The sequence below is a fragment of the Echiichthys vipera genome (genome assembly GCF_963691815.1).
Source record: "Echiichthys vipera genome assembly, chromosome: 9".
NCBI classification, from domain to species: domain Eukaryota; kingdom Metazoa; phylum Chordata; class Actinopteri; order Perciformes; family Trachinidae; genus Echiichthys; species Echiichthys vipera.
This window is the reverse complement of record NC_139834.1, coordinates 22,520,689-22,539,770: the sequence shown is the minus strand read 5'-3', so window position 1 is coordinate 22,539,770 and position 19,082 is coordinate 22,520,689. Positions and strand designations below refer to the sequence as shown.

General features: G+C 41.0%; 2 protein-coding genes across 3 annotated transcripts in view; one reads left to right on the top strand and one right to left on the bottom strand.

Moving 5' to 3' along the window:
* cacna1db (calcium channel, voltage-dependent, L type, alpha 1D subunit, b) overlaps positions 1-4,802 on the bottom strand; it is a gene marked incomplete at both ends in the record, with an annotated part of 80,445 nt that extends 75,643 nt beyond the window's left edge. Inside the window, 3 exons of the mRNA XM_083920788.1 lie at positions 1,869-1,974; positions 2,281-2,749; positions 4,775-4,802. Coding sequence (XP_083776914.1) covers positions 1,869-1,974; positions 2,281-2,749; positions 4,775-4,802 — 603 coding nt within the window. The remainder of the gene's footprint in view (positions 1-1,868; positions 1,975-2,280; positions 2,750-4,774) is intronic.
* Positions 4,803-7,037: 2,235 nt separating this feature from the next.
* On the top strand, positions 7,038-18,766 carry dcp1a (decapping mRNA 1A). Of its 2 annotated transcripts, XR_014593365.1 has the most exons (10): positions 7,038-7,171; positions 7,452-7,492; positions 8,562-8,689; positions 12,227-12,293; positions 12,403-12,541; positions 12,843-12,938; positions 14,610-15,227; positions 15,407-15,628; positions 16,370-16,552; positions 17,832-18,766. XR_014593365.1 is itself a non-coding variant. In XM_083920732.1 (9 exons), exons 1-9 carry the CDS (start codon positions 7,040-7,042, stop codon positions 16,448-16,450), a joined length of 1,524 nt encoding a protein of 507 aa, XP_083776858.1. In that variant the 5' UTR covers positions 7,038-7,039; the 3' UTR covers positions 16,451-17,050. The 2 variants fall into 2 exon arrangements, 1 of the variants encoding a protein (XP_083776858.1); XM_083920732.1 differs by lacking the exon at positions 17,832-18,766 and having other exon boundaries at positions 16,370-17,050.
* The last annotated feature ends 316 nt before the right edge of the window (positions 18,767-19,082 follow it).

Genomic DNA, 19,082 nt, shown 5'->3' with positions numbered 1-19,082 from the left:
TTATCTTAATTCTGGGTGTAATGTAAAAATTTGCCTTTTGGTCATTTATTCTGAATTTATTTGTTCTGTCTTTTTGGTGCTGACTACAAAATCTAGCTCTAGTCAGAAATCGAAGACAGCTTTTGGGATTAAAGTTATGGTGCTCATGGTTAAAGGAAATCAACGTTGCTACGTTCATGTCATATTGTTCTGACCTTAATTGCGAGCAGCCAAGAAGCAAAAGCCAGCCACCTCTTTTATTCCTTAGCTGCATATATTGTGAAATTCTGACCCTATTGAGAGTGTAAAATAGTCAACCTTTCTAGCAATTACACTGACATAGAATCCAATTGCAACTCTAACTTAGTCTTATATAATTAAGAAAGAAGCTACACAACATTTGTTTGTATCTTGTTTCACTTAAACCTCTACGAATACGTGACAAATAGGCGTTTAGCTGTTTATATGGTTTGACTTAAAAGCTAAACTACTCTAGACTGATAATACCACAATGTGAGGCTTTCCTGTTCTGCCAATATTGCATTATTGCAGCACAATTACACAGGTGTTTGCAGTTATCCTGGTTGATTAGACCTCTTCAAATGTGTCAGAGTTATGCTGGGAGTTATGTAAACTCTAATAACATGAGTGAGTCGTGTCATCCAAACAGGTGCGACGATCGTAACAGAACATTGTTGTGCGATGTCAATCGACCAAAGTCAGTACACGCCAATAGAGACCTGGAAAAGGGTCTAATTAAGTGAAACAAGTATAAACACCTGTCCAACCAAGGTGTAAATTATAAAATGAATGGTGGCTTAATTCCATTTATCTAATACAGTTTCAGGGTTCTGGTATTCTGCATGCTGGCTTCCTACTGTTGTGATTTGGGATATTTGAGTCTGCTGTGAAAAGGGGCCTCTGAGTAGAGTTTGGTGGAACTTTGTCAATCCTCATTTGATGATTTAAATAACGTGGACATACAAGGTTTCCACGCAACAAAAGCAAAACACTACAAATGTTGAATAATCTGCTTCAGATATGTGTGAATGTATCCGCTAACATCTGGTCAGAGCACAGTATCATACATGCATAGGTTGCTTAGAAAAATTATCAAATCGAATCAAATCTGAGTTGGATCCTACATTATATTGTGCTCAGTGGTAATTATTTAGCTAATTGTTTGATGCTCTCAGATCACACTGTACTTGTGGAGGCACCAAAACAAGCAGGTCTTCATCTCTCACTGCCTCTCTGTCTTTTCACCTCAGTTCTGCTCTCGCACCATGAGGAGCTGCCGTGACACACAGAGGGCTGACCCGCTGGTGTGTGTACAGATAACTGTGTGTATCAACAAAACAATGAAACCCGAAACATCCATCCAAATATTGCTGGGAAAGCCCTCTGACGCAACCAACGCGTCAAGCCAATCGCACTCATGCAAAGGTGTTGTGTCTATAGTGTCTTTGTGTGTCATCTGGTTGATGACAAATAGTAGCGTGAGCAGTGAGCAGCACAGTGTAGGTGTGAAAAAGCTGAAACTATCTGCATGACTTGAAACAGCTAGGGTTAATCTATACAGATGGGATGAAATAAAGATATTTCAGGTTATGAAAAGCTCCAAAACATAAACACAATGTGTGCTTTTTAAGATCTGGCTCAACACGTGCTTTCAGTAAGTTCTGAGCCCTAACCAAACCCTTGAAATCTCTTTAGCATGCTGATCTGTACCATAACTCTGTATAACCTGCTGTCATGCGCAGTGCAATGCCCAGTGATATATACCTGTATGTGGCAGTAGTGTGCAATGAGGGATGTACAATACAGCAGACCCCAGTTTATCTATTATATGTCTTAATCATGCTTCTGTATTTTCCAGCGCTACTCACCAGTTCTTGGTTGGTAGAGTTTGAGTCATCTCCAGGGAAGGGGATGTAGATGGCTAAGGCCACACAGTTGGCAAAAATAGACAGCAGTATAAAGATATCAAATGGTCTGGAAAAAGAAATTGTTAAGGAATACATCTCAAAGATTGATATTAATATATAGAGATAATGGTATAAGATTTTTGGAAGATTGTGAATACTTGGACATAGCAGGGTTTCATACATTTAACTTGAATAAGTTGATGACAGGGGTATTGTTTTTTCAATTATAGGCTACATCCATCCTTTCACCTCTCCAACCACCTAATAAGCTATGAAGCAATCATTCCATAAAACAATCGTAACCAATGCCGACCCCAAAACGTCTGCCATCCAACCATTCAACCACAGCCTCTGTCTCAGGGCTAAAAGATACTTCCACTCCACCAGGCTGATGCAAGCCCTGCGGATCGGGTTGTTGAGTGTGAGGCAGAACAGAGCTCTGGGTGGCCTGCTGTTGGTAGATCCTCCCTGCTTTTTGCTTTTGGCGTACTGCTGCCTCTTCCTCTGTGCCAGTGAACCCACAGGAGCTGGTCTAGTGGTGCAAACTGAGGGCCCTGAACTCATGTCAGGCTTTGCAACATCATCCTGCGCTTGGCGAGCGGCGCTAATAGCAGCATGCCAAGCGAAGACCGGGCTGACACCGGAACCAGTGCCACCAGGGTCCTGAATGCCACTGTTGTCCCCGAGGAGGCCACAAGAGGAACCGACGGGCTTGCCAGTGCTGGGCGGGGCATGCAGGGGCTCAGGTGGATGGACCTGGTGCAGATGGGCGCGGCTTTCTGACCAGAGAGCTGAGGTGTCAACGGAGAGAGTGGTGCTTTTGTTGCTGGCATACTGTGCCCCTGGAGGGAGAACATGGGAGACAGAGACAAATTGGTTATTACCACAGAAATAGAATGAGGGTAGAATTGAAAACAACCTAGCAGGATGGTCAGAGCGGGGGCCATTTCTCTGTGTACCATTGCAAAGAACTGTGAACTGCTGGAATTGAGAATAGTTGGATTCAATTATTTCATATTTCTATTGGTAGGTCATCACAGAAACTAGCTAGCCAGTTATAGCATTTTTCCATGGATGTATTATTAGAACTGGAAACCGGATCCAGAAATGGCGCCTATTCAGTTATCAAGTTGCTAGCCTTCCGGGTTTACTTCCGTGATATGTATTGTAGTTATTGTTTTGATTGTTTTTCCCACTGGGTTCTCACTAAGTTCCCGCTCTGCTCACTTTAAATTGGGATGATGTCACAGGTTTTTGAATCACTTGTCTTGGCTCGAGGAAATGATTCAGCAACTACTGAGGTCCCTAAATTCCACACATAGCAGCTTTAACAACAACAAGGAAATATAAAGTTCAATATCAAAAGCCTAAATCACTTCTTCATATAATTTTGCCTTGGGGATCAATAAAGTATTTCTGATTCTGACAGCCTAAGTAATATTAGGTAACACATGAGCATAAAAGCTCTGCAGCTGGTGCTTTGTTTGCAAGAAAGAGGAAAGAGAATCAAACACTGATGAGTCTGACTTTCTCTATACAGAGTGTTCACTTGAGTTAAGGGGCTTGTGTGAATTTCAATTTAAAATAGCATGTTTTCAATTTCTGTGAGCTGAAAAAGAGCCCCAATTAGAGGATTCGAGATGCTTGTTTTTTATTCATGCAGATACAAGCCATGTAATGTCACACTCATGTACTGTCTTGTACAACTTGAATGTGCTACAAGCCGAACTTGCATTTGAAAGAAAAGATGTAAAAGATAGGCAGAAACGTAAGAGGAATAAGAGGGATTGTCTAAAAGAGTGTGGATGAGAGAGAGAGAGAGAGCATGGACAGCCTGCATTAATGAGAGAGACAGAGAGTCATTAAAATCGATGCAAACCACGAGTGAAAAAGACAGTGCCCTTGACACAGTCACTTTGGTTCCCTGCAGCTCGACAGCAGAATCACATTAGAGACTACTGTCACAGCAGTTAACCAACATTTCATGTCATGCAACTAAAACAGCTCTCACACCGAGATGAGCAAATACAAAACAGTGATCATTCATCAGAAATGTAAAAGCACTATAACTCTCTTAAGACTGAGTAAAGGGTGAATGAAGTCCCTGGTGAACAACTGGCAGAAAGGGTTTATATAAATGGCCAGGACACCAAAGCAAAGCAGAGATTTGAGTTGTCATTATCTGTTGCATGAATTCAAGTGATTTGTGCATTTTTACTGTATAATTTAGGAAAGATATTTCAACACAAATCTAAAATGTCTAATCTAAATATGAAGGATAATAACTACGGGACAGCCTGCCCTCAATCCACGACATACAATAACAGGTGCAGAATAGCAAGTGCAGCCTGCTATTTAATGAGGATCACAGCCCCTCTGACATGTCTGGGATATAACAAGAATAATCCCAGCACTGCTGCTGGACATCGCACATCTGTCACACTGGTGGATAACAACAGTGGATTCTCCACACTTCTAAACAGTGAAAACTAACGGGATTTAGACAACTTGAAAAGTTGATTTAGGGTCTATCGGTTAAGTCCAAAACATCCTCCCAAAGCTTTCTCGTGATTACAAAAACGACCACTTGACCAAAATACTTGACCAAACATATTCAACCATTTTTCGGAATTCATTTTTGACGGGTGCTGATCATAATAACACAGCCTAGAATAAGCGCTTATAATGTGAGCTCAGTCTGTGGAATAACATAAATTGGGGATAAATCCTGGACGGAGATACGACTCAGAGCATAAATGCACACAGAACAAACATGCATCCAGAGAATAAACCAAACGAGCGCTGCGCCCCCTCTCCTCTCTCGCAGCGCTCCAACTCTCCTCCTGCGCTCCACGCACGGTTTTTACCTTCAGACTGTTCATCTGCTTCTTGCATCCTCGTATCCACATTGAAAAGATCCGTTTTAAATCCAACTCATCGTTGGAAGAAAAACATCCAAAGGTGTCGATGAGCGATTCTGTACCGAGCCGTTAACCTGAATTATAAAATGTTTTCCGAGCGCAAACCCTGACAGAGGAGCGCCAAACATTTTCGCCACATCCGGGTGCCCGCTTGCAGATTCACGGCGGATCTGTGGGGACGCGCTGACAGCGGCAGTCAATCCACTGCTGTCAATTATTCTGGAGTGTGGGGATGGACGGATAAGAGTTAGAGCAGTGACAGCCTACAGTGCAGGCTGCAGGAATCACATCCAGACTGGATATGCACCTGTTGCTGCCCACTAAACGCGAAAAGCGCGTATTATCTCAACCCAAGGATTGAGTCGACAACACTAAACATCAAAATAACTCTCATGAATAAATGGGATTTGATGTGAGTGGAGACAAGAAATCCAAGGAGATGACAACAAACCAGCAAAGCTAACAAGAAATCAGTCTGTTGATAATTAGACATATAGGCTTAGGCCTAGTTCCATAAATCGTATTTTGCCTTTAATAATGTTTGTATTAAGCAGCATGTGACATAAACACAAAGACGCCCATAAATTGAGGCATCGTCTCCGACAGCTTGTGAAAATGAGGCCGTATAGGACTAAAAACATCAACATGTGTTCATCCTGCATGATGTCCCTGTTTTCCGCTCAGCGCTTTACATCCAGACACAACCTGTGTCTCATTATGCTGCAAAATAAACCATTCAGATCAGTGGAGAAGTAGTTACAGTCACTGGAAATGATTCTGACTTTCCCCTGCAGGTTAATTTCTTGATAGCAGGATAAACACCAGGCCCTCATCCTATCCATTGAGCCTTAAAAGTTCCAGGTCTTTGGACTTACCCCTCAGGGGTCTTCCCCTTATAATGAACGGCATTCTGTCACCTGGCGCTGCTCTTGGGCCTCATAGCGCCGTTTTCTGCCCTCACTCCGCGGCGACTCGAGAGGAAATGAGTTGTCAGGGCTGTGATGGTTACCAGTGATTGGATTACCTGTGCCTGTATGGAGGATAACAGTTTCACGGTAGTGCGTAATCCTCCGATTATAATCCCTGTTCTGCTCCCTTAACAGAGACAGGTGAGTCAGGCAGCTGCAGCTCCACTGGACCAAATAGCCGAGCTGAGAATTGTGCGTTTTTTCTTTCGGAGTTTCTCGGTTTAGGTCTGCGTAAAACTAAAGTCAGGACAAACATCTTGTGAATTCACTTTGAATTTTGTTCACTGAGTAAAACCTTTACTGCACAAAGGGTCTGAGAGTTTGATTCAAACAAGTGCAGCGCAGCATTGTGGTGTTTTATAGCTATAACATGAAGATAATGTCGTGTTTTACCTACAGAAAAGCCCATGGCTTATACAGCCCTACAAAGTCTAAGTGCAGTAACTACGCAAAAATTGAAGCTTAAAAAATATGTCTTTAAAATTTGTTTATTGTCCCAACAAATAAATATTTGACATATTGATGATGGACTATGTCCTACTAGTTTACCATTTAATCGTTTTTATCCAAATAAATCCTAACATCCAAACTTTCAGGCCCAAAATTGTGCAGAAATCGGGTTATTAGTGAGTTCGTAGTTACTGGCTTTGTAGGGTAGGGTAAAAATAAAAAATATATAGATTCATTTTTGATTCACTTTATTATTGTGAAAGTGTAACGTGTCTCTTATTCATCTCAACTTTCTCTCATGATTCGACGTCATAACTGTCCCCTTGATTAATGCGCTGTTTCCCTAAATTGTGAAGCTAGTTTTGGTTTGATTTAATGAAATGCAACCTAATTTAATGCAATGTTATATAAAAGACACACACAGCAGCAGGATTATGCAAATTATTTAGCCAAATTAGTATCCATTATTGTTTGCCTCTTCAAACAAAGAATATTTAAAATCATTAATTGCATTTATTTTGTTTATTTGTAATGTTTGATTTTAGAAAGCACGCTGGCTAAGGATTATCACATAAAGCTGTCCATCATCATCGCTTACAAACATTTCGATTTTAAGCGGCACTCTCACAAATTAGGACTGACCGACAGATATGACCTATTTCGTTCAGATTAATCTCTGCGGGATAAATAAATCTCTCGGAAACTTTTTGAGAGTCTGGTTTCCGGGGGACAACGGAAGTTACGAGTGTGTCCCCAGAAATCTGTCCGTGCGGGAGCAACCATCACATCCAAGATGGAGACCGTAAATGCTGGACAAATGATGAGCTTAGCTGCTCTACAGAGACAAGACCCGTACATAAACAAACTGCTGGACGTTACCGGCCAGGTGGCTCTCTACAACTTCAACTCCAAAGCGAACGAATGGGTGAGTTTGTCGAAAGACCCGGAACAGTTTCGTGGATAAAGTATTCACCTAGCATGCTAACGCTAGCTCCTCGATAACACATTAGAATACATTCAAAATAAGTTAACATTAGTCAAAGTGTAACGTGTCCACATATGTTGACAGACATACTTTTTAAATAAAAGTATAATTCACTTGATGTTTCCCCGCCAACGTCAGTCTTTGCTATTATTTGTATTTAGCGGGTGTTGTTGTTGTTGTTGTTGTTGTTTTTAACGCACAACGTCACTTACCGTTTCAGGAGAAGACCGAAATTGAGGGCACCCTGTTTGTGTATTCAAGGTAAGCATTTAAAGTGTTGTTAATAATTTAATACGACAGGTCACTGTGAAGGTTGTTTACTTCTTTACTTCGCGCTGCGGTTTGACGTGTTGTGCGCACGTGCGTAGGCCGCAGTCTTTGTAAACAAACATTCACTGCGGTTCGTTTAGAGACATGTGTTATTCGTCTTGCTTGTTTGCTTTCTTGCCTTTTGAAAACACTCTCCCGGTGGACCACACGCACCAAGACATTAATGATAAACAATGACAATAGCTGCACTAAAATATTCACCAACTGGGTTCACTTCAGTGTGAAATCCCTTAAAATATTACTATTACATCGAGATTGAATTCACCTGAGCTAAGTGTGAATTTAAAATGTTTAAAAATAGTGTTCCTGTTATTGTAATTTTTTACATTTCCCTGTGTTTGCTATCCACTTTGCTTCTATAAAAAGGACATTTCCCCTTTGTGGGACTAATAAAGGAATACCGTATCTTATTAATACAATATAATAATCATAATAATATACTAGGTAATGACTTTTAGTATGAAGATGTTTTTGCCTCTCTTTACATTTCTCCTTTTTTTCTTGGTTGAACTCTTTAACACATCACATTTTGGCTCTGGTCATTTATGATGGCCATATGCCATTGTTTTTAACTTTCTAAGACAAAATATGCATCAGTTTATCATAGAACTAATTAATTATTATTAGTAGTAATCAATAATGAAAATATCTTTAGGTGACAGTTCTTCTTCTTCAGTTTTTTCTGCAATTTCCCGGCTTGGGATCAATAAAGTATTTCTATTCTATTCTATATTCTTCATTGTTTGCAGAAGGGTTAAAAATATTTGTCTACAACCAAACACCAGTTACCGTAAATGTGTATACATTTTTAAGCAATGTATTTATATTGATGATATATTTCAAACAAAACTTTTTCTCATGTTTGGTCGTGAAGAAAAGACAATCATGTCCAAGTGGTAAATATAGTTCAAAAGGTGTTGTAAAGTGTGATCGGGGGCGTTGTATGTTTTGTCCTGCCAGAGTATTCTCTTACAGTATTTGCAATCTTTGTTCATCTAAGGTCTGCCTCGCCTCGCCATGGCTTCACCATCATGAACCGACTGAGCACAGAGAACCTGGTGGAGCCAATCAACAAAGACCTGGAGTTCCAGCTGCAGGATCCCTTCCTGCTCTATAGGAATGGCAACTGTGAGTCTTTGTTGAATAGATGCTCTAAAACAGTATATATCATACACAGTATAGACATGTTTCTGTACTGTGGTCGACTGAAATTAGATGTAGAGATTAATATTCAATATCAGTAATCCAATATTGTGAATTCCTCAGTTTCTTGAGAAGGTAATGGTAGAAATATACACATAGACATACGTAGGCTACATCCACACTACTGCATTTTTATTATACAACTTTTTAGTTCTGTATCAGAAATAATCTCTGTCCATATTAACACGCCTGAAAACACATATCACGTGTCCATTTGCTTACACTGGGCATGTGCATGCCGGTGTAAACGGGAAGCAAATTGTCTGACATTACTCTGCGGTTGAAGATCATGGATGTAGAAGTTGAAAATGCAGAAAATACGTAAGAGGAAGAACAAAAAAGTAAGACCAAAGATTTCTTTGTTTGGACTGACGACGAGGTGAAATGTTTTCAACCGGGAAAAAACGTTATACATGGGAATATTGCATTTACAAAAATTGTGACTCAATGTGAAAGCTGACTGACTGGCATAGATGTCTGCGTCATCCTTTCCAAAGGTCTTCTTTTTTGCCCATCAAGACTAAAATGTAGCCCTGGAGTTTTTAAACTAAAACGGGACCAGCAGCATTCATCCCATTTTCTCCACTTTAGGGGATCAGAAACGCGGGAGGAATATGGACAAGAGGCATACATATTTTTGTGCGTTTTTAAACTAAAATGTAGAAGTGTGGCTGTAGCCATGGCAAACAGATTTCTGTGTTTATAATATTCAGTAGCAGACACACAACGATTAGAAAAGAACATAATGGTACCTCTGAAGATGCCGAACAAACAACTCCCCAGCGTTCTCTGGAACATCTCTTTTCCCTTTTGCTTGAAGTCATTCTGGCGTCTTGGAGTTGTATTAAGTAAGAAAACTTCTTCTGAGGAGGTTTTTCCACTCATGGCATCACACAGGCCTGTCGGACGACAACAGTTTCAGCTCGGTTTGGCCACAGTCGATGTCATTCTGCATTAGGGTTTGATTATAAATCAGACTAGTTCTTGATATATGTTTAAATGTATAAGTTGTGCCTTTGATGATGGTGTTATCCGGTGAGGTGCCAACACTGCAGTTAAACTCCTCTAGTCTTCTGGAAAGAGTTCGGCAGGAAGTAAGGTGAAAAGAAAGAGGTGACGAAACTCCTCAGATCTTGAGAAAGTAACTGACAGCGCTGCCACCAAGGTAATCTATCAGAAGTCTGAACAGGAGTTTCATCACGGCAACAAATAAGGAATTGGACTGTTTTCCCATTTGTTTGCTTATAAGAAAAAATAACATTGCTAGGGTCAGTGTCAAAGTAGACTGCTCTCCTTTTGGACTGGGTTTGCCCATCAGCCTGCCTGGTATGGAAGACATGGTTTAATTTCTTGTTAGTATTCAGGACAGAGCAGCTTTTCCGTTAGCTTCACATGAGTCCAAATGCTGTCGTTAACATTTAAATTCCTCGCGGTGGGTGGAGTTGCAGACTGATAGAAATATGTGCAGTTGTTGTAAAACACTGGTTGACAAAATTCCTCAGGTTTAGTTGGAGGCGATTCGGATCTCTGGGCAGGTTCAGTTTTCTCTGATATCGTCCTCCCTGGTTTTTATTCCATTGGCTGGTCTTGAGTTCTTGTACAGTTCTCTCACTCAATTTGTTTGCAGTCCATCTTTAGTAACGCAACTTCCTGGCTGAGGATCCTTTTGGTCGTTCTCCGACTTCAGCTGGTCAGCATGTCGTTACTGTCTTTGTGGTTGTGCTCCAGTGAAGGTGTGGTTGTTGTGCTGTATAGTCCAGGTTTCTGATCTTAAGAGAGAGAAATATCTTCAAGATGGTTGCAGTACTCCTCCCTCTGAACGAAGCAAGATAGAAGTTGGATTGAAGAGTACAACACAGGAAGGATGGAGTCTTCAGAAAGATAATTTGATTGATAATTAATGGTTATTGGTTTCTAGCTCCTCTTTGAGTCCTGGTGCCTGCCTGAGGTTCACAAGTGTACTCAAACTTAGTTTATGCTGTTCAGAGAGACCAGTGTACTTGGGCACACACACACACACACACACACACACCTGTTTACACCATATTCCATATTCCTCTGGGTAGTAGAAGATGCTGCAGGGAGGAAAACATTCAGGTTTCTTGGTTACCTCAGCCTCTTGGGGGACCTTAGTACGCCAGTATTTCATCACACACACACACACACACACACACACACACACACACACACACACACACACACACACACACGCACACGCGCGCGCGCGCACTACACACAAAAAATGTAAAAAATAAAATAAAATAAAAAAGTAGCTAGTGGTTGTTGTTTTTTTCAGCAAAAACTGCTAAAATCGGTCTATTTTGGCATTTTATTGTGCAACAAGTAGTTAGTTCCCTTTGGCCAGATGGGGAATGTGGTGTTGGTCATGACTGTTTTGTTAGTGAGCCCATTAATACTATTTTTTCAAGCAAAAATGTCTCTTACTTTAACGTAGCTAATGACATTACACCACTAGCGTTTAACAGCCTCTTGGGGCGGTAGTAGCTCAGTCCATAGGTGACTCAGCCGGGAACCGTATGGTTGCCGGTTTGAGTCTCTTTGTGGACCATGGATGGAGTTTGGACTGGTGGCTGGAGAGGTGCACGTGTGCGTGCGTGTGACCTGAATAACAGAGAAAAAATGTATTTCCCCGTGCATGCTTACCAAAGGAGTTGTTCTTCTTATTATTATTATAATAATTAATAGACTGAAAACTTTTCCATCTTTCAGTTTTTTCTGGTCATATTGTGTTTATTGTTGTTACACAGTCTAAATATGATATATAACCTCAAAATTAGTTATTTTGGTAGGTAATTAAGTTTTTCTACGTGTTTGTCCAATGCAATGCTGCTTTGCTGCACAGGGTAGTATAAATGAATGCTTCATTTCAATCTAGTCGTCTCCTAAATGGCGTCTATCACGGTGCTCTGAGATTCGTAAGTGGATTTAAACCCCTCACACACCATTGTACTCTCGATTCTCTCATCAATTGGAACGGCCTCGTTCATCCGATATCCGATCCAGGTATCTGATTGGTGCATTTCTAGTACATGTTGTATAAACAGTATTGCCGTGGCCTGCGCTCCCCGGACTTCTTAAGTCTCTCTGTCCCCCTGGTCAGAATTCTCTACTCTGCCCCATCAATGTGGAACAAGCTGCAGCAGAAGTGTAGGCTTTCCAGCGTGCTTCCTAAATCCTGGAGGATTTTAAACTCATTTTTCATAATCTGGAGAGATCGTCTGTGGGGGTCTGTCTTTTTTTCTTTAGATAGTTTTAAACAGATGCCATGACACTTGGTCACTTATGGACTGTGTTCTGTTTTCTCTTTGTGTGAATGTCCTTTTCTATGTAACTGTGTGTTGTTTTACTGTTGTATGTTAATCAGGTCTCTCTCGATGAGATTACTTGTATAAATAAAGGTTAAATAATTTTTTAAAAATCCTATTTTTGCTTTTCTTGTAGTGGGTATCTACAGTATTTGGTTCTATGACAAGAGGGACTGTCAACGCATCGCGCAGCTGATGGTCAAGTAAGTAGCCAGATCGCAGTAAACTGTTAGCTCTTCAAAGTTTTTTCATCCCTTAGGTGTTAGCTTTACTTAGGTGTGTAGTCTATGTCATGCTTTAATGCTCCCCCAGGATTGTGAAACAAGAAGCAGACCACGCCCAGAGAGCGTCGCCAGAGAGGGCAGAGCCGGGGAGGACCAATGGTGTCGCAGAACCACGGCCCATCGACATCCTGGAACTGCTCAGCAAAGCCAAGGAGGAATACCAGAGAGTGAGGGGCCAAACACACATGATTTTACATGTTTTTAGTACTGCATAATACAAAAATGTGAACAGTCACATCCATACCTCTTAAACGCTTGACTGAAACCCTTTCAATGGTCTTACTCAAAGATATAGACTCATGAGTCACACATTTGCTTATATGAGATTTAGTACAGTGGTACTAAATCTGGGATTATTTCTGTTTAAGTATTTTGGGGGGAAGTCTGAATTATGCCTTACCCAGTTCCCAACCCTGGCTTGCAGTCTATATATTTATCCTCGTGTGTGCGCATGTGTGTGTTGTGCAGGCGCAGGGAGGTGAAACAGATGTGTCTGCAGAGGCCAATGTGAAAGCCACTATCAACACCACAGAGCATGCTCCCAGCACACCCCAACCTGAAAAGGTACTTAAATTGTACAAACGTGTATGCAAAGGTTTGATATTTATTCATATGGTTTCATACTGAGAGTGTGGTCATCCAACTCCTACACACAGTCTGTGGAGGACGATACAGAGCTGGTGCATGTTGTGCATCGGATGTCACTGTCAGCCCATATCAGGTCGAGCATGTGGCTATAGAAAGCTGCTGAACAAACAGATACATTTATCCAACCTCTGGGTTTTATACAAGGCGAAGAGCTGACTTCAACAGCTCTTTGACAGTTGAGTTTGAAAAAGATATTTTTTTCAGAATTTTGGTACGATGATATGCAAAATACATTTTCTTGATGTATACCAGGAAATTAAATCCGGAAGGAGCTTAGCCCCCGCCCCTTTGTGTTCAAACTGCAGTAAGCTGAAAAGTTTAATGGTGGCAGCTATGGACATATAATGTATAATGATTAACAATTTTTTGCACCTGATATTGATCCTTACTTTTGCTTGGGTTCTGATGGGTGCTTCCATATTGGACCTGAATCCAAAGTTAGCAAAAAAATGGATTTGTTTAACTCCAAAAACATCTCTTCATTTTCATGTCATTAATAAACAAATCATAGTCGACATCTTAGCCCTAAGACACTAGTTTCCCTTATAATTCCCCCTCTAAAGGATTTTTTTTTTGATTATTCAGTTCATGCTTTAAAGAGATACTTTACCCAGTTTAATCCAGGTCGGCCTCCTGGTAATGTTGGCATAGGGTTCAGATAAACGGTGTTCAGCAGATTTCCGATGCTCCTTTCTTTGGGGATTTTTTACCACAGGCCAAACACCGTTTATCTGAACATAATGCCAATGTTGCCATGACACAGATCTGGATTCAAATTGGGTTAAATATCCCTTTAAAGCAACAATACGTAACATTGTTTGTTTTTGCAATTTGGCGCCCGTTTCAGAGTGCAGTTAACTTACTGTATAGAACACTGTTGTAAATATGGACAGCTGTACATGTGCAGGATTACATTACTCATGATCAGAAACTAGCGAGTCGACAGCTTTGCTTACACAGCTAAACATCAAGCAAGTGCAAGACAAGACATAGCAAGCCAGCTAATTTTTCTTTGCTTACCCTGCTCTGCAGCCTTTATTTCGTGAAGCTCTCAATAATGACTAAACTTAAGCTTGTTCAATATCTTCTAGCACTGTCACTTTCTACTTCTCAATTCTTAGCTTCCTCCATCATTGACCTCTTTGGTCACTTCTATTATGATGTCTGTAGCGGCTACTGAACGCAGTTTTGTTGCCTGCTCACCAAGCTCAGGTTGTGGTTCGACACAAGCATTGCTACCCACCAGCATCTCAATAAAAATGCTACAGTTTCATTAAAAATCGGTGGTTGTGCTGCACTTTTCACAAAGTTGCAAAGTGCAAGAACAGGCGTTTGGGTGAGAATGGCAAAGCCACCATGCTCCCCATTACAAGGTCATGTAGCATTTAGCAGTTAATTTAAGGTGAAATAGTTACATAAAGTTGCTTCAATATGCAAAATATGGCATCCTTATATAGCCGGCTGTGTTCGTTTTTATACAGTTATATAAAAGGGAGAAAAATCCTCACATATTGCTGATGATTGATATTCTGTCCATCAAATTAGTTTCAGCACTGATTTGTATGTTTTGTTCTTTTAACCCTCTAGAGCTCTCATACAATGGTGAAGCAGATCACAGTTGAGGAACTCTTTGGCTCGTCCCTCCCTAAGGACCCCTCTCTACCCCTCATGCCCACACAGAACACCACCACTGCTTCCAGTGACCCCTCCACTGCTTACCTCCAGAACCAGTCTTATCCCACTCCACCCCACCAAAACCAACTCTTTCCTCCCCATCTCATAGCCCAAGACCCTGGGTCGAGTCAGCGGCACCAACTCCCTGGTCTGCTCCCAGCTCCGTACGCACTACAACCCAGCCCTGTTTTCCAGTCAGTTGTCCCTCGGTCAGACCCCCAACCGCGGTGCTCAGTCTCCCCTCTCATGGTCCTTTCAGCTGGCTCAGAGCCTCACGCCGCTCCCCCTGGTCCCGCAGCACCATCAGCAGCTCCTACGGCCTATTTGGGACAGGAAATACTCAACACCCTCAAAGCAGCAGTGCCATCGGTGAATTCGGACATCCACAAACCCATCCTTGCACCCAACTTCATGCCAAGCACGCTGTTCCCACCCCACAGCTTCCAAGAGCCCATGGGGAAACCACTTCTCCAGCACGGCAAGGAGATGGATGTTTTCTCTCAGCCTCCAAAACTGATGAAACCAATGCCTGTAAGTTCGTAGCAGCTGTTTTTGTGGGTCTGTTTGCTGATATTTCCTTCAAACATGTCTTGTTTGTCACATGTACTTTTTATACCATGACAAATTAGATAATAATCCAGCATCATTCTTTGTTCATGTGTCATTTATTCTCCTTCTGCCCCTCAATGTCTTTTCTTCTCTATTCTCAGGCTGTCCCCATGAGTCCAGGTCTTACTGTCCCAGGGCCTGCGATTTCTGTGCTTCTTTCGCCCAGCGCCTTCCAGCAGTCAATCAATATGCCAACAGCAGCAGCATCAGTTGTCCCTCCTTCCCCCTCCGAGCCCTCCTCCAACTCTGTAGGAGCTTTGGAGCCCCCACAAGCAGCCTGCAGCAAAACACAGCTACAGGATACTCTGATACATCTCATTAAGGTACTAGCGTAAAAATACGTGTTGGCACGTTGGAGTGGAAAAGTTAAAGCTGTTATCCATTACCATACCACAACAATTTAAAAATGAAAAGACTAGTGTAAAGTTAAAAGGTCTGTTCACTCAAATTCCCAAAACAAGAAACGCTAGCAAATATTTAATTTTTGTCTAATTTTAGGGTGTAGAACTTTCTCAGGGGACCAAGACGCTGCCTTTCAAAAAGAGGAATCGGGGACTAAATATAGTTCCTGCTGGTCCTGAAAATAAGGCAAATTAGTTCGCTGACATATGAATAAGCAACATGACGGAATGAGGGCTGCTGCTGGTCGCAGGCGTACATTCCTTGGTTTATGAATGAAGCGGTACAGAGTTGAAGTGTGTGTTTGACCAGTCAGCAACAGCCATCTCTGCAAACCCCACCTTGAAGGTTCCTGTACTTTCAGAAAGTACTAACCTCTGCTGCAGCCCTGAAAGCGCTCAGATTATTGAAAGATGACGTTTAAATAATGCAATAGCCACTTGTTTCCCATGTTAACCAGGGTAATCTAGACCTCACCATCTACAGTTTTTATCAGAACTCCTTCCTGCCGAAGAAGCGGTTCCAAAGAAAACAATCATCATGTTTTCATTTTGTTTCACTTTAGACGAATAAACAGTTTTACATTTTGTTATGTTTGTTTATGTGAAAAGTTTGAATCACAGTAAACACTGACACACTCTCTCGTTTACTTCCTCCTCATCTAGAATGACCCAGACTTCCTCAGTGCTATTCATGATGCTTACCTGCAGAGTCTGTCCAAGGACTTCAGCATCATGAAGCTATAGTCCGCTTCAACCATCACCACTGTCACTTTCAGCGCTACGGCCCCTTCGTGACCTTCGAAGAATCCAGAAGCTAATGGGAGTTCAAAGAAGTGCAGATAAAAGGTTTTTCACACTGTACACGACTCTTCAAAATGAGCCTGTGTTCAAAGGGTTATTATTACATGCAGCACGCCATTTAACCGTCTGGTCCCGACTCCCTACTTATCTCGCCTGAACAGTGGTGTTGTCATGGTTACTCGCGTAATGACATGAGACACCCCGGGTGCGGCCTTAAGTTTTCATTTTTACTTTATAAACATGATTACAGGTGGCCACGTAGTCGTAAAGTTTAGCTGTTGGTGGTTTGAAGACGGGACCACAGTGGAGCTTCAGTGACCTCATTGTTTCACTTTTGACCCTGGGACAGACGATTTTGGGAATCGCAGACACTGCTTCTCTTAATCAAACTCTCATCGTTGGACTTCTCGCAGTGCGAGAGTATGGAAACAGTGATAACACACTTACACTGCTAATGGAGAGAAAGAAGGCTGTGCCAGAGACCTCAGAACTATGGGGGGTCCTTGCAGGCAAACTGTCCCACTGTGTGGTGTAAAAAAGTACTACTCCTTTTCCTTTTTTTTTTTTTTTACTTCTTGAACCTTCTCTCTTGAAGTGAAGCTGAGGCCTGTTAGAAAAGCCGTCTCAGTATTTGTGGCATTTGTTTTATTTAGTGTCTCTTATAAAAGGAGGGGATTATTTGGGAATTTTTTTTTTCAACCCTTGTGCAAGAAAGATAGAGAACTTCCGTTAATGTTTGGAGAAGCACTTGCAGCTCAATCCAAGAATCAGTTCCTCTCGGCTGCTTTTTGGATGTTCTGTTACAGACTGTGACATGTTCATAAAGAAGCAAGGATGAATTCACAAAACCAACTTCTATTCTACCTTTCCTCTCTCCACATTTCTCCCTATCATTGCTCTTCTCTCTCTTTTGTCTTTTTCCTCATCTGCGTCATTCATCTCTCCACCACCTGAGCCCAGTATTTGATGTTCTTGGAGGGGAGCGTGCAATAGATGACGGTCGCAATGCCTTTAGGGATACCATCGTTTTAAGGATACTTTAGGATGGTACAGTAAAGCAAAAATAATCTGAACCTCCTGGGGTCTGGTTTTGCAACAACGTATAATTTATATCATTGAAAAAATTGATTTTGGATTATTGTTTACATTCTATAATACTAAATTGAAGTCAAAACAATTGATTTTAAACCAGTTATCCAAACTAATGATATAAAATATAAACAATCTTCATTCCTGATTCTAAATATATTTTTTTCAGGCCACAGTTAAGTCTTAAATCACTTCAAGACAAAAACGAATTGTGGTAACTTGTGTTTTTTTGCAGTAAAAGGCTACTGCAGCACAAAACCGTAAAGCCTGCAGACCGCAGCGGGAACAGGAAGAAGCACGTCTGTCTCCTCATCATGTGTAACACTGAGCGGCTACTGATGCTGCTCGTGAACAAAGAACTGATCTAATGTATATCATCAAATCACCTTTAAAGATTTAGGAGAGAAAACAAATGTGTATTTGGCTGGTGGGCATTTTTGAACATACACAACAGATTACTAATAGGTTTAATTGACCCTGTTTTCTGTCACAAAATGTTCAACACGAGAGACCATTAAAACACTGTAAAAGCATGAAAATATAAGTTGTAAGTTGTTGTTTTTTTTAACAAATGGTACAGTGATGTTTGATGTCAGTAGTCATCTTATGGATGGTCAGGCTGTTCAGATGTCTTGATTATAGTTATGAGCAGTCAATATACAAAGTCATTCCGAACCTTAGTAGAAGATTTCTTTTTAGGGTTAACGAGCATGAATTGCAGGGATTACGGCTCTTTTCAAAAATATGAATTTCACTCATGCAACATACATAGTCAACCATGTCATCAACATTTGGAAATAAATGGACTGATATGAATTTCTGCATACGTACCTGTTCGATTGTTATACCACAACTTTGCATGTGGTGCTGTCATCTGAATGTATTTGATTACTCGCAGTGTGTAAGTGCCAGTCTTGTTTTCTTTTGTCCTGAATATTTAAGTTGAAGTCAGATGCACATGCTTTCAGTACTAACCATGTTTTTCTTTCCCTTTTTTATTTTGCAAAATTAAGATTCATGATGCAAAAAGGACATGGCAGCAAATCAAATAATTTGTACACTTCTTTGCCCCTTTTATCATTTTCATATCAGAGGGCATCCTGCCAACACTTCTGGCATGTGTTGGTTAAATAAACGTACATAGGAAGAATGATTGAAATGTAGGGTTTTTTAATCCCTGTCACATATTTAAGATTTTATGGTTATTTTATTCTTTGGTATAATCTATCTAAATGGCCAGAGATGTTATTTTGTGAACCGTTCCAAACTATATTCATTTACCAAGATGGTTGCCACTGGACATAATTTGGTTTATTTGACTATTTTCTTACATTAAAGAATTGAAAATAGATTCGTTGTTTGTATGTTTTTGTTTGCTGCTGCGACTGCCCGCTATGTTTCGGTCAGAAGTGAAGATCAGATTTAACTGGAATGTGTCTCTATTTTTGTGTGTTTTTAAACTGGACGATTTTGTGACTCAAAATGA